Source organism: Rhinolophus hipposideros (genome assembly GCF_964194185.1).
Source record: "Rhinolophus hipposideros genome assembly, chromosome: 4".
Taxonomy (NCBI): domain Eukaryota; kingdom Metazoa; phylum Chordata; class Mammalia; order Chiroptera; family Rhinolophidae; genus Rhinolophus; species Rhinolophus hipposideros.
In genome coordinates, this window is record NC_138050.1 from 46663459 (window position 1) to 46678534 (window position 15076).

The 15076-nt window shown below is 35.6% G+C and overlaps 1 protein-coding gene across 1 annotated transcript in view; it reads left to right on the forward strand.

Moving 5' to 3' along the window:
* Nucleotides 1-15076, forward strand: part of ADAM32 (ADAM metallopeptidase domain 32) — a 147036-nt gene that overhangs the window by 24445 nt on the left and 107515 nt on the right. The window contains exons 3-4 of the mRNA XM_081045781.1: nt 9777-9838; nt 12171-12246. Of these exons, the coding sequence (XP_080901907.1) occupies nt 9777-9838; nt 12171-12246 (138 nt within the window). The remainder of the gene's footprint in view (nt 1-9776; nt 9839-12170; nt 12247-15076) is intronic.

The window sequence follows — 15076 nt, forward strand, 5'->3', positions numbered from 1 at the left end:
TGCTTTGTACACCTGAACGAACTAACTAACTAACTAACTAACTAACTAACTAAATAACTATATAAATATGAAAAGAAAAAGAGTTAGTTATCTTCTCTGCAGAATTGCAGTTATTGAATTATCTTCCCTGGAGTTGCCTGAGAATTTTACTCCCTTTCCTCATGATCCAGGTAGCCCTTTAGCCAAAGACTAATTGGTACAAGGTACAAAAGCCCAGCTCCCTTGCCTTAAAGTGAAAAAGACTCAGGCAAATTTATGCACTAGAATTCCCCCAGGAGATCAGGCTAATGCTAGAACTGACCTGAAATCATACCTGCTTTAGCTTCATTTTCCTCCCTATCTTGTTTTTCTGGCTACCTTACGCTTTTTCCTGCGAGTTCTGCCTCAGTACTGCACTTATAAGAGTATCTTTGTTTTAGACTCTGTTTCTAGGGAACATGACGTAAGACACTATCCAACCAGTCCATAGTTTTTGTGAAACAGAAAAATGAATTGTCAATATAGGTCATTTTAAATTCAGATAAATCTACTTCTGAGTCCCCAAATGTTTAAAGGTCTATAGGGATTCCAGACTCTTACTAAAATATATTTTATGAAGGTGAGTGATTTTGGAATTATTTGAGCAGGTGTTCAGGAAAAGTGTTTTCTGAAACTGTTGAAATTATTCTGACACTTCACAAATAACATTCTGTTAGACTTATTTGGGAAATTATATGAGGGAAGTTCCAGAAGGGACAGAATTTCTTAGTCATCAAAAATCTGTTGTTAAAAAATTAAAGACAAATTTACCAGTATTGTTTATTAAATTCTCTTTGGCCTCCATTAATCAACACCTTTACATTCTTTACAGATCTAGCTAATTTTATCTGTATAGTTTGAAAATAGAATGCATTTCACCCTAACTCCCATAATGAAAGTACGGTTGAAGTAAACATATCTGGTACACTAAAATTCTAATAATTATTAAGTTTTCATTTTGATAAAAATACTCATTCAGGAACTGCTTAAGGGAACGTGCCCCTCAGGTCCGCTTTATAAAGAGATAAGGATGCTCTGGCATCTGTGTTTCAGATACTACGTTCAGATCAGGCTCACTAAGGGACTGTTTTTTCACCAATACAAATTGAAAGCTAGAACACACTGCTGCTTCAGTATCACCATCTTATGTTTGGTATCTCTGTCTTATGTTTCTCATTTTCTTCCTTCCTTCCTTCCTTCCTTCCTTCCTTCCTTCCTTCCTTCCTTCCTTCCTTCCTTCCTTCCTTCCTTCCTTCCTTCCTTCCTTCCTTCCTTCCTTCCTTCCTTAACTGTCACATTTAATATATGAAAGTAATACACAAAAATATTAAATTGTTAATTTTTTAGTCATCAGTTGCAACAGGTTTTTTTTTTAAAAAATTAAGGTTTATTGGGGTGACAATTATTATTAAAGTTACATAGATTTCAGGTGTACAATTCTGTAATACATCATCTATATCTCACATTGTGTGTTCACCACCTAGAGTTAGTTCTCTTTCCATCACCATATATTAGACCCCGTTTACAATCTTCTACATTAGAGCCCCCTCCCCTCTTACCCTCTGGTAACCCCTAAACTATTGTCTATGAGTTTTTGTTTCCTCATTTCTTTATCTTGTTCTTTTGTTGTTTTTGGTTTGTGTACCACATATCAGAGAAATCATATGGTTCTCTACTTTTTCTGTCTGACTTATTTCGCTTAGCATTATAATCTCAAGATCCATCCATGTTATCACAAATGGTACTATTTCATCTTTTCTTACCTCTGAATAGTAATCCATTGTGTATATATACCACAACTTCTTTATCCATTCATGTATCGAAGGACATTTTGGTTGTTTCCATGTCTTGGCCACCATAAATAAAGCTGCAATGAACATTGGAGCACACATGTCTTTATGGATAAATGTTTTCAGATTTTTTGGGTAGATACCCAGGAGAGGGATTGCTGGGTCATATGGCAATTCTATTCTTAATTTTTTGAGGACCCTCCACACTGCCTTCCATAGCCGCTGCACAAATCTACATTCCCACCAGCAGTGTATGAGGGCTCCTTTTTCTCCACAGCCTATCCAACACTTGTTACTATTTGTCTTGTTGATGATAGCCTTCTAACTGGGGTGAGGTGATAACTCATTATTGTTTTTATTTGCATTTCTCTGATGCTTAGTGATGAGCATTTTTTCATGTCTATTCGCCATTTGTATGTACTCTTTGGAGAAATGTCTATTCAGGTCCTCTGCCCATTTTTCAATTGGGTTGTTAGTTTTTTTGTTGTTGAGTTGTATGAGTTCCTTGTATATTTTGGATATTAGCCCCTTATCATAGGCATTGTTTGCGAAAACCTTCTCCTATTCAGTTGGTTGCCTCTTTATTTTGTCAATGGTTTCTTTTGCTGTGCAGAAGCTTTTAAGTTTGATATAGTGCCATTCATTTCAGCTTTTACTTCCCTTGCCTTTGGAGTCAAATTCATAAAGTGCTCTTTGAACCCAAGGTCCATAAATTTAGTATCTATGTTTTCTTCTATGCAGTTTATTGTTTCAGGTCTTATGTTTAGGTCTTTGATCCATTTTGAATTAATTTTGGTACATGGTGACAGATAGCAGTCCAGTTTCATTATTTTGCACGTGGCTTTCCAATTCTCTAGCACCATTTACTGAAGAGGCTGTCTTTTCTCCATTGTATGTTTTTGCATCTTTGTCAAAAATTGTCTGTCCATATTTATGTGTGTTTATTTCTGAGTTCTCAATTGTGTTCCATTGATCTGTGTGTCTGTTTTTCTGACAATACCATGCTGTTTTGATTATTGTGGCCCTGTAGTACAAGGTGAAGTCAGAGAGTGTAATACCTCCAGCATTGCTTTTTTTTCTTAGGATTGCTTTGGTTATTTGTGGTCTTTTGTGATTCCATACAAATCTGATGATTGTTTTGATCTATTTCTCTAAAAAATGCCATTGGGATTTCGATGGGGATTGCATTAAGTCTGTATGGTGCTTTGGGTAATATGGCCATTTTAACTATGTTGATTCTTCCAATCCATGAGCACGGAATGTCTTTCAATTTCTTTGTGTCTTCTTCAATTTCTTTTAAAAATGTCTTATAGTTTTCAGCATAGAAGTCTTTCACATTCTTGGTTAAGTTTATTCCTAGGTATTTTATTCTTTTTGTTGCAATTGCAAAAGGAATTGTTGTTTTCTTTTATATCCTTTTCTGAGATTCCATTGTTAGTATACAGGAATGCAATGGAGTTTTGTACGTTGATTTTTGTAGCCGGCAACTTTACTGCATTTGTTGATTGTTTCTAATAGCTTTTTGGTGGAATCTTTAGGGTTTTCTATATATAGCATCATGTCATCTGCAAAGAGTGACAATTTAACTTCTTCATTCCCAATTTGGATGCCTTTTATTTCTTGACAGAATGCTCTGGTGGGGACTTCCAACACTATGTTGAAAAGCAGAGGTGATAGGGGACAGCCCTGTCGTGTTCCTGAATGTGGTAGAGCAAAAGTCTTCAGTTTTTCACCGTTAATTATGAGATTAGCTGAGGGTTTGTCATATATGGCCTTTATCATGTTAAGGTATTTTCCTTCTATACCGATTTTATTAAGTGTCTTAATCATAAATGGATGTTGTATCTTGTCAAATGCTTTTTCTGCATCTCTTGACAAAATCATATGATTTTTGTCCTTTATTTTGTTTATGTGATGTATCACATTGATGGATTTGCGTATGGTGAACCATCCTTGTGCTCCTGGGATGAACCCCACTTGGTCGTGATGAATAATTTTTTAATGCACTGTTGCATTTGATTTGTTAGAATTTTGTTTAGGATATTTGCATCTGTATTCATCAGAGATATCAGTCTGTAGTTTTCTTTTTTTGTGTTATCCTTACCAGGTTTTGGTATCAGGGTAATGTTGGTTTCATAAAATAAGTTAGGGAGTATTGTCTCTTCCTGAATATTTTGGAAGAGTTTGAGTAGGACAGCTATTAGATCCTCTTTGAAGTTTTGGTAGAATTCACTAGTGAAGCCATCTGGTCCCGGACTTTTACTTTTGGGAAGGTTTTGGATGATGGATTCAATTTCCTTACTGGTGATCGGTCTATTTAGATTTTCCAATTCTTCTTGATTCAGCCTAGGAAGCCTATATGTTTCTAAGAACTTGTTCATTTCTTCTAGGTTTTGAATTTGGAGGCATATAGTCCTTCATAGTATTCTTGGATGATCGTTTGTTTTTCTGTGGCATCTGTGGTAACTGCCCCTCTTTCATTTCTGATTTTGTTTATTTGTGTCTTTTCTCTTTTTATCTTAGTTAGTCTAGCCAAGGATTTGTCAATTTTATTAATCTTTTCAGAGAACCCACTCTTTATCACATTAATTTTTCTATTGTCTTTTTGTTCTTGATTTCATTTAGTTCTGCTCTGATTTTTATTATTTTCTTTCTTCTGCTGACCTTGGGTTTCATTGGTCTTCTTTTTCTAGTTCTCTCAGGTGTAACATGAGGTTATTTATCTGGAGTTTTTCTTGTTTCTTGAGATAGGCCTGTAATGATATAAATTTCCCTCTTAAAGCTTTCGCTGCATCTCAAAAATTTTGGTAGGATGTATTTTCATTCTCATTTGTTTCTATGTATATTTTGATCTCTCCTCTTATTTCTTCTTTGACCTGGTCATTTTGAAAAGTATGTTCTTTAATCTCCACGTATTTGTGGTGTTTCCTTCTTTTTTTTTTTTGCAGTTGATATCCAATTTCAAAGCTTTGTGATCAGAGAATATGCTTAGTATGATTTCTATCTTTTTAAATTTGCCGAGGCTAGTTTTATGTCCTAATATTTGGTCTATCCTTGAGAATGTTCCATGTACACTAGAAAGAAATGTATAGTCTGATGTTCTAGGATGAAGTGCTCTACAAATGTCAATTATGTCCATTTCATCTAATGTGTCATTTAGGGCTGCTATTTATTTATTTTCTGTTTGGATAATCTATCCGTAGCTGTTAATGATGTATTTAAGTCCCCTAGTATAATTGTTTTTTCGGTCAATTTCTCCTTTTAGTTCTGTTCATAGTTGCTTTGTATATTTCAGTGTTCCCTGATTGGGGCATAAATATTGATGTTTGTTATGTTTTCTGGTTGTATATGTAGTCCCCTTTAACATTATGAAATGTCCATGTTTGTCTCTTGTACCTTTTTTTATCCCAAAGTCTGTTTCATCTGATATCATTATGGCTACACTTATTTTCTCTGGATACCATATGCTTGTAGTGTCAATTTCCACCCTTTAGCTTTGAGTCTGTGTTTGTCCATGTAGCTGAGATGTGTCTCTTGGGGGCAGCATATGGTTAGGTTTAGTTTTTTGATCCAATCTGCTACTCTGTGCCTTTTTATTGGAGAGTTCAGTCCATTTACGTTTAGGGTGATTATTGGTATATGAGGATTTCCTATGCTTTTATATTTGGTTTTCTGGTAAGACTGTTTATCCATTGTTTTTTTGCCTTTCTGTTGTTGTCAATTGTCTGTTTGGTGGTATTCTATGATTTTTTGTTGCCACGCAGCAGCCTATCCTTCTGTCCTCTTGTACCTGCCCCTAAAGAAAGGAGAGTCTGTGAGATGGATCCTTTCAGGGACTTTGCTTCACGTTTGTGCTTGCACCTTATGTCTCCCTGTTTGGCCCCAGAAAGATGTCTGGTCAGCCTATGACGAGTAAGATTCCCCACGGGGGGGGGGGGGACAACTCAAGCCAGGCATAGCCGAGTGGGGACCAACAGGAGAAACCACAGGGTTCATAGAGGTGGGCACAGCCCCCCACCTTACCTCGCCTAAGGAGACACTGCTTCTGTGGCCTCATTCTTTCCCACAACCTGCAAGGGAAGAGATTCAATGATGTGCTCTCCATCTATTCATATGCATATAGGTTTTGTCCTTTGGGGAAGTACATACATCCTGAGACTTATGGTAAAGCTGCCTGCAGGCAAGAGTGATTGGCTTGAATCAGTTTCTTATTATAATGCATAGGATTCACAGATCTTTAGATTGACAAACTTTATCTCCTTTACTTCCCCACCTAAATAATAAAAACTATACGTAGTCCCCATTGGGGGCCAGGCCCCATTCGGGGCCAGTTTTTGAGGCTGCAGCCCCTTGGCCCCGCTTACACTCTATTCGTGGCTACTGTCATTTCTTAACCCTGTGCTGCCCTCCTCGCTCCCCACAACCCTCGGCGCACGGGACGTGACAATTTTTCCCTCTGTTTCTTCTTTTACTACAGTATATATTTCAGTTCTGGATTTTTTTGAGTGGTTACCACTAAGTTTATGTAAAAGAAAGTTTCATATTTAGAGTATTCCATTTTCTTCAGCATGCTCACTTTATCCATTTCCATATTCTCTCTACCCTTTTACATTTTCATTTCTACAAAATCCCTATTTATGCTAGCCTCCTTCAGTATTTCTTGTAGTGCACGTGTGTTCGAAAATTCCTTCTACTTCTGTATGTCTTTATTCCTTCTTCAGATCTAAAGGATATCTTTGCTGGATATATTATTCTTGGCTCATAACTTCTCTCTTTCAATAGTTTGAATATTTGATTCCACTCCCTCCTGGCTTATAGAGTTACTGCTGGAAAATCTGATGATAATCTAATGGGCTTTTCTTTGTAGGTTACCATCTTCTTTTCCCTGGCTGTCTTTAGGATTCTCTCTTTGTCTTTAATTTTTGACAGATTCAATACAATGTGCCTTGGAGAAGGCCTATTGGGGTTGAGGTAATTAGGTGTTCTATTTGCTTCTTTTGGATTCGAGGATGCAGTTCTTTCTACATTTTGGGAAGTTCTCGTCGACTATTTGTTTGAATGTACTCTCTGTTCCCTTCTGTATTTCTGCTCCTTTTGGTATGCCCATTATTCTTATATTGCTCTTTCTGATGGAATTAGAAAGTACTTGTAGAGTTCTTTCATTTCTTTTAAGTCTCAAGTCTCTTTTTCCATCTGTGTAATTTCCAGGTTTCTATCTTCAATGTCCCTGATTCTTTTCTCCATCTGGTCAACTCTACTACCTAAGCTGTCTATTTCATTCTTCATTTCTTTTATTGAATTCTTAATCTCCAGAAATTCTATTTGCTTCTTTTTAAAAATTTCAATCTTTTTGGTAAAATGTTCATTTTGTTCTTTGATTGTGTTTCTGAGTTCATTAAACTTCCTGTATTTTCTTAAATCTCGTTGAGTTTTTTAAGAACTGCAATCTTGAAATCTCTGTCATTTAAGTCACATATTTCCATGTCTTTAAGTTCATTTTCTGGAGACTTCTCAGTTTCTTTCTGAGCTGTCTTGTTACCTTGGCTATTCATGGCAATTAATGATTTATTATTTCTCTTCCTAGACAGCTACAGGAGTGGATTCTGCAACAGGTTGGTAGGAAGAGGTCTTTCTTTTGTTTTCCATTAGGTGTTGAAAGAATATTTTATTTTCTCTCCTACTGCAGCCTTTTATTCTCTCTCACACTGTAGTGTTATATTTTCTCTGTACTATTCCTGCTTCTCACACAATGGGAGGATTCCCTGGTTTGTGGGCTTCTCCTCTGTGAACAGTTTACCTGGGTCATAGGGCTCCACCTCGGTTGGAGGATGTGCAGAGCTTCTGAAGTTCCAAAGCTCTTCCTGCACCAGGTTCAGAGCCGGTGTGTTTCAGCAGCTCTGTTTACTTTTGTAGGGATCTGCCCAGATGGGTGGGGACGGGTGGGGTGGGTTGTGGGAGGTGGCCCAGAGCAATGGCAGCGACCACCACCACATCCAGTCTTGCTTCCAGAGTTCCGTCTCTTTTGCTGGAACTAGTTGGGCTGTGACTCCTGTCTGTGGATCACAATTCTCAGTACTGCAAAGGTTCTGTTCTTTTGATCTGACACTACTACTGTCCTGTTTCTGGCACTGGGCAGATGGGGGCAGGGCGAGCTCTGGGAGGGTAAGGAGTGGGCAGCTAGGCTCAGTGCCTAAGGCTTCCATTTTCTGCTTTGCAGTGAGGGCTTAAACCACTGTTTTCAGCCGTCTTCCATCAGTCTTTGCCCTGAGGTCTTTGTTGTAAGCGTTGGGTTCACCCCTGTTATCTGCTGTCCCTTCAGCCCTGTGGGCCATAAGCGGAGCCCTACCAGTCTGAGTTCTTCCTTCTCCCGCAGCTGTGGTAGTTCCGGGATGCAGCGAGCTCGGAGCACTGAGCTAGGTCTGCGTCCTGTGCCTACACCGCCCCTGTCTCCGCACCTCTTCCTTCCCTCCTCCCCTGCCCTCGCAATTTGCCCACCTTTAGATGTATTCGGTAGTGACACTCTTAGTCTTGCCTCTCTGCTATGTAGGGAGTCCTTTGTGGAGTTATAGCTGTTTGATTAGTTGTAAATGCCAGGGGAGATTTCAAGAGACTTACCTCACGCTGCCATTTTTATGACGTCATCCTCTATTTCTTCAATTTATTTCTGGTTTTGATTTATAAAAAAATAAACTTAAAATTTTGGAATAATTATAGATTTAGAGAAAATTGCAGAGATGCTACAGAGAGTTCCCCTTTGTAGAGGGAGAAACTGTTTAGTCAGTTCTCCTAAAATAACATTTTGTATAACTATGTTGACAGATTATGTTTGTCAAAACTAAGAAATTAACACTGATAAATTACTATTAACTAAACTGCAGGCTTTATTTTGATTTCACCAGTTTTTCCACTAAGGTACTCTTTCTGTTCAAGGAGCATACAGAGGATCCTACATTGCAGTTAGTTATCATGTCCCCCCTCCTTTGTCCTGTTTCTCTATCTTGCCTTATTTTTCATGATCTTGCTAGTTTGAAAGAGAATTGGTCAGATAATTTGCAGAATGTCCTTCAATTTGGATTTTTCTGATGTTTCCTCATTATTAGGCTGAGGTTATGAGTTTTAGGAAACATTACTGTAAAGTGCTCTTCTCATCAAATCATAGCAGTGGGTACCTGATATCAACTTATCACCAGTGATGTTAACCTTCTTGTTTTGTTTTTGACCATTTGTCAGACCTTTTAACATCCTACATTATTGCATTGTATTTTTGATTTGTAAAGTCTCCTGGTTACTTTTTATTGTTACAGATCCTAGAAGGCTTATCTGCTTCTGTGTTCTGGTATTTGTGTCTTTTGGTTTTTATATGCCTTCACTGAGTTTTCTGTGATTCTGTCAGTCTTGCTTTGCACATGTTCTCTATTCTTGATTAAAATCTCAGTACTCAGGTTTACCGACTTACTGATATTATAACTCATTGCAATCCATATTTTAACTGGAGAATAGTAGTGATAGAGTCAAAAACAATACCCAATTTGTTCAAGAATCTTCTGTTTAAAAATATGGGAAATAGGCAATACATTTTAGGAAAATGGTTAAAATAATTTTTGTGGCAAATGGAGTAAACTTCACTGATATAGATATATTTTATTATCCCAATGATGCCACCTGAGTCGACATTATGACATAGCACATAGTCTCTTTTTTCAGAAGAGCTTAAATCTCAGTTACATATAGATTGCTAAAACTGTATAAATCCTTAGATTAGGCTTATTTTTGTGTAAATAGAATGTACTATATAATAAGTAAATGTCAGAACTTTTGATATATTGTTACAGATTTTAAATCACACATAGTCTGAGGCAATTTAATCAAGATATTTTAAGCATTATTTGGAGAGATTAATTGATATAAAATTGTCTTATTGCTTATTCTATTACATTTGTTCACTCTCAGTTGTTCTGGATTCTCTAGGAGCAGATATCCTATATTATTCCAATAGATGAGAAACCATATACTGTACACCTTAAGCAAAGGTAATATTTTTATTCTTTAGTTTTAGATTTCATTTTATTTATATGAATTTGTTTACTTATAATAAGAATGGACTGTTAAAAATAAGTGTAGTTGTTAATAACATTTTTAGATGTCTCAGATGAATATAATTTCCCCTGTGAATTAACTAAATTTTTGGTCCTAATGCCTCAAGTAGTCTTTTGTGAATCAGGAACAGAAAAAATAGGTATTCACCTCTTGAAGATTAATCTATATGATCTTAAGTTGATGGAACCAGCAGGACCTGCATAATCACATGTCAAAATAAGAAATAAATCTGTAATTGATTGCATCAGTTAAGATTTGGTCAAGGATGTAGAGTAAAGGATTTAATACAGAAATTAGATCATACCCTCTGCGGGAGCTAGTGAATAATTTATGGAAAATAGTACTAGCTATGTATCATCCTTCAGAGAGTTGAGACAATAATTGAAATAACTTTTTGTAGGTTTTAATTCTGTAATGAAAACCCCATTGAGAAAAGCTAGCTTAGAAGTGACTTTCAAGAGGACAGTTTCAGTTAAATTTTGGGTGTAGAGCTAGACTACATGGAATTAGGGAGAGGTGAATTGTGAGAAATGTAGTAAGTGTAAATAACTTTTCAAAAACAGTGGATAGAGAAAGAAGAATAAACTTAGATGAATGCTTTCTAAGAAAGAAGAAACAAAGGTTTTTTTGGGCTGAGGGGAAGTTTCTTAGAGACGTGTAAGCAAGTGATTCATTGTGTAATAGGCCAAAGAATGGTACTGAATAAAAGAAGAGTTAATCTATTCCTGTAGACAGAAGAATATGGTAAATGACAACACAAAGAACTTTTCAAGTGTATAAGAGGGAAAGTGAGAGAACTCACAGTGCTTTTGAACATCTTATCAAGCCTATGAATAGTGGTAAGAAAATAGGGACTGGAGCATGGGAGATGGATAGAACATGTATATATTGTTTTGAGAAATCACATGCATAGTGATTGTGACAGTATAATGCCAATTATGTTATTGCAAGTAACTTAAGTGAGAAATAATGAGAAGCGGAACTACATGTAGAGGTAGGGTTTTTTTTTTGAGACATCCTGAGGTGGCAGAAAAAGATTAGCTAACAGATTGGATACAGTGGTGGCAGAGATTTAGTGGGGCAGTGAAGGAGAAGGGGAACAGATCTGAGTTGGCAAATATGGGCTCATTTTTGGAGAGGTTATATATAAAGTGCTTGTGGGATATCCCAGGAGAAATGTCTAGTTGGCAATTGGAATTGGTTTAGCACATGGGAAAGAAGTGTGGATTTTAAAGCCATCTTTGTATGTACGGTAGGTATAAGTGAAACACCAGAAATGAACAAGATAAATCTATAGAGGTGGGGGTGAATATTAAAGGTGAGAAGGAAAACAAACCTAGAAATAAGTGCCATGGAAACATTTAAGGGAAGAAACAAGGATTCAGATTAAAGGATTTATAGAAGCAGATGGAAAAATATAAGACATACCAGGGAGATATAGTAAGATTGAAGTTGAAGAGTAGATGGTTTAAAGAAGGGGAATATGGTCAGCAATATGAAGTGCATTAGAGTAGTTTACTTGACTTCAAACTGCCTTTTGGATTTGAAAATAGGGGGTCACTGGTAATCTATATGAGATCAGTTTGAGTGGAGGATTCCCAACAGAAACTAGTCTGGGTGGTCTAGTTATATGAATGGTTCCAGAGAATGGTTATAGAGAATGGTTCCAGAGAAGATTGAACTTAGATTTGTAATTTTAGTACCTATGTTCAGATTAATATGACTTTTACACATTACTCTTCCACTTCATTGTAAAGGTAATATGCATGCATAGTAGTAAAATTTAGAAAGAATGAAAGAACTGACAACTCTCATAATTCTACCTTCAATTCATATCTTTGTAATTTTTAAAATACTTTTCTTTCGTTTTATAATCCCTTCTTATTTTCTTTAAGGAGGTCATTAAGATAGGAAAATTGTTTTGAGTAAATGTGTATTGTTTTGAATAAAAATTGCATATATACCAAAAGAAAATACTACTTTTGTCAGGGGTTGGCAAAATTTTCTCTAAAAGCCCAGATTGTAAGTATTTTTGGCTTTGAGGGCCATACTATTTCTGTCAAAATGACTCAACTCTGCTGTTGTAGCAGGAAAGCAGCCATAGACCATACATAACTAAATGGGTGTGACTGTGTTCCAATAAAACTTTATTTTAAAAAAACAGGGTAAGTCAGATTTGGCCTTAGCATGTTAGTTTGCAGGTCACTGCTTTATGTTTCAAAAAGAGTAACTTTTAAAATTCTGTCACTCTTTTTTTACATTTAGATTTTTTTTAGCAGATAATTTTATGGTTTATTTATATAATCAAGGATCTGTGAATTCTCATTCTTCAAATATTCAGGTAAGATTTAAGTTCCATTTTACAGATTTTTTTACATTTAGATTTTTTTTAGCAGATAATTTTATGGTTTATTTGTATAATCAAGGATCTGTGAATTCTCATTCTTCAAATATTCAGGTAAGATTTCAGTTCCGTTTTACAGATTTTACCTTTATTACAGTGAGTAAATGCTTTCCTAATACAGAAGTCTCTATTCACAGGGGATATATTTAAGGGATCCATTTATTGCATCAGTTACCCTGCTATTATGCTTTCCTGAAATCTTGGTAAATTAAAGACAAACTGTATTGACTTAGCATTTCCCACTTTACCTAGAACAGAAATACCATTAAATTAATTTATTAATTAATTGATATTTTGTTGAATACATGAATATAAATTGAAAAATATTTAAAGCAAACACAAATATTACTGGACACAAAATCATAGATTGAAAAACCTTTCCTTTTTAAAAACCCCTTATTCCATCCATCAAGAAATCCTATTGAATCTACCTTTTAGATTATCCACTCTCTTTTGGTGCCTTCATCTAGTGACACCACTCTTCTCTAAGTATTTAAAAATCATATTTAATTTGGATTATAGCCATTACTTCTTGAATAATCTCCCTGCTTCCACACCGTACCCATCCCCTCAGTCAGTTCTCAACATGGCAACCAGATCGATCCTGTTAAAATCTAACCAGATCATGTTGCTGCTCTGCTCAGACTCTCCATGGGATGACCACCTATTGCTGACAAAGTGAAAACCAAAGTCATTCAATATCCTATAGCCTTTATATAATCTGGTTCTCTTTACCTGTTTGACCTAATTTCCTGTTATTCTCTACCTTACTCACTCTGTTTCAATCACATTTCTCTCTTTGCTGTTCTTCAGACATACCAGACATGTTCTCCTTTCAAGAACTTTGCACTTTCTATTTCCTCTGATCCAGATGCTTGTTCTTTTCCAAAATATTCACATGCTTTTCCTCCTCATTTCCTTCAGCTCTTTGCTCAAAATAGCCCGTTAATCTTTGACTAACCCCTATTTTAAACTGCACTCTCACCCTTAATACTCTTCCCTTACCTGTTTTGTTTTTCTTCATGATGGTTATCAATATATGATGTGTCATATATTTTATCTATTTTCTGTTTCTCCAGTGAAATATAATCTTCATGAGGGTAGGGGTTGTTATCTGTTTTATATACTGATGTATCCCTAGTTCCTAGAAATATACCTGGCATATAGTTAGCATATAATAAAAATTCGTTGAAATATAGAATTAGACACCATGTTATTAGGTTGTTGCCAAAGTAATTAAAAAATAATTGGTTAAAAATAATCGCAAAAACTGCAATTACTTTTGCACCAAAATAATACTTCATTTATATTGGATAGGACCATTGGTTTCATTTTCTTGCTTCTTCTTTCCTTCCCTTAGTTTCATCTTAAGCAAGTGTTTTAATAAGAAGCCTTACATTGATTCCTATCAAAAGTTATAGCACTATTGAATCTTGGAGATTATATAATCTTACTTTTTTGTGATGATGTTTGATAAACCTCTAGCTTAATTGTACTGTAGTCAGAGACCAAATTTTGTATGACTTCAGTTTAAAATTTGTTCTCATGCTTCATAGCCAGAATATGGTTTCATTTTGTAAATGTTCCATGTTCTTCAAAAAGAAAGTGTATTCTACATTTTTAAAGTATATTGTTCTCAGTATAAATGGGGATAATTTGTGATAACAAAAACATAAAAGGGGAGAGAGTAAAAGTATGAATTTGCAAAGGGGAATGGAAATAAGAAGCATGCTGAAGAAAAAGGACTATTGTATACTAGTATGTGAAACTTTCTTTTATATAAACTTAATGGTAACCACTAAAAAAAAAAAATCCAGAACTGAGACACAAAACTTAAAAAAAGAGGAAACAGAGGAGAAAAATCATAGAATGCCACCAAACTAAAGCAACAGACAGAAACACAAAGGCAAAGAAACAATGGAGACACTGAGCTACCAGAAAATAAAAGATATAATGGCTATAGGAAATCCTCAGATATCAATAATCACTTTAAATCTAATCAAAACCCAACAATATGCTACTTTTAGCAGACACATCTCAGCTGCAAGGACAAATATACACTCAAACTTAAAGGATGTAAATTGATACTCCAAGCAAATGGCATCCAGAGAAAAGTGGGTATAGTCATACCTATATCCGACTAAACAGACTTCAGGATGAAAATGGTAACAAGAGATAAAGATGGATATTTCATAACAATGAAGGGACAATACAACAAGAAGACATAACACTTTTCAATGTAATGCTCCCAGTCAGGGAGCACCAAAATATATAAAGCAGCTACTAACAGAACTGAAGAGAGAAACTGACAAAAACACAATTATAGTAGGGGACCTAAATACCCAAATGATAGCTATGGATAGATCATCCAAATAGAAAATCAATAAGAAAATATCAGCTTTAAATGACACATTAGCCCAAATGGACATAATTGACATTTATGGAGTCTTTCATCCCAGAACACCAGACTATATTCTTTTCTAGTGTACATGGAGCATTCTCAAAGATAGACCATATTATGGGCACAAAACTACCCTCAACAAATTTAAGAAGATTGAACTCATACTAAGCATATTCTTCAACCACAATGCTTTGAAATTGGAGATCAACTGCAAAAAGAGGGCGTGAAAAACCACAAATATGTGGAGATCAAACAACATGCTACTAAAGAACGACTGGATCAAAGAAGAAATATTAATAAGAGATCAAAATACACATCAAAACAAATAAGAACGAAAATACATCATATCAACATTATTAGGATGCT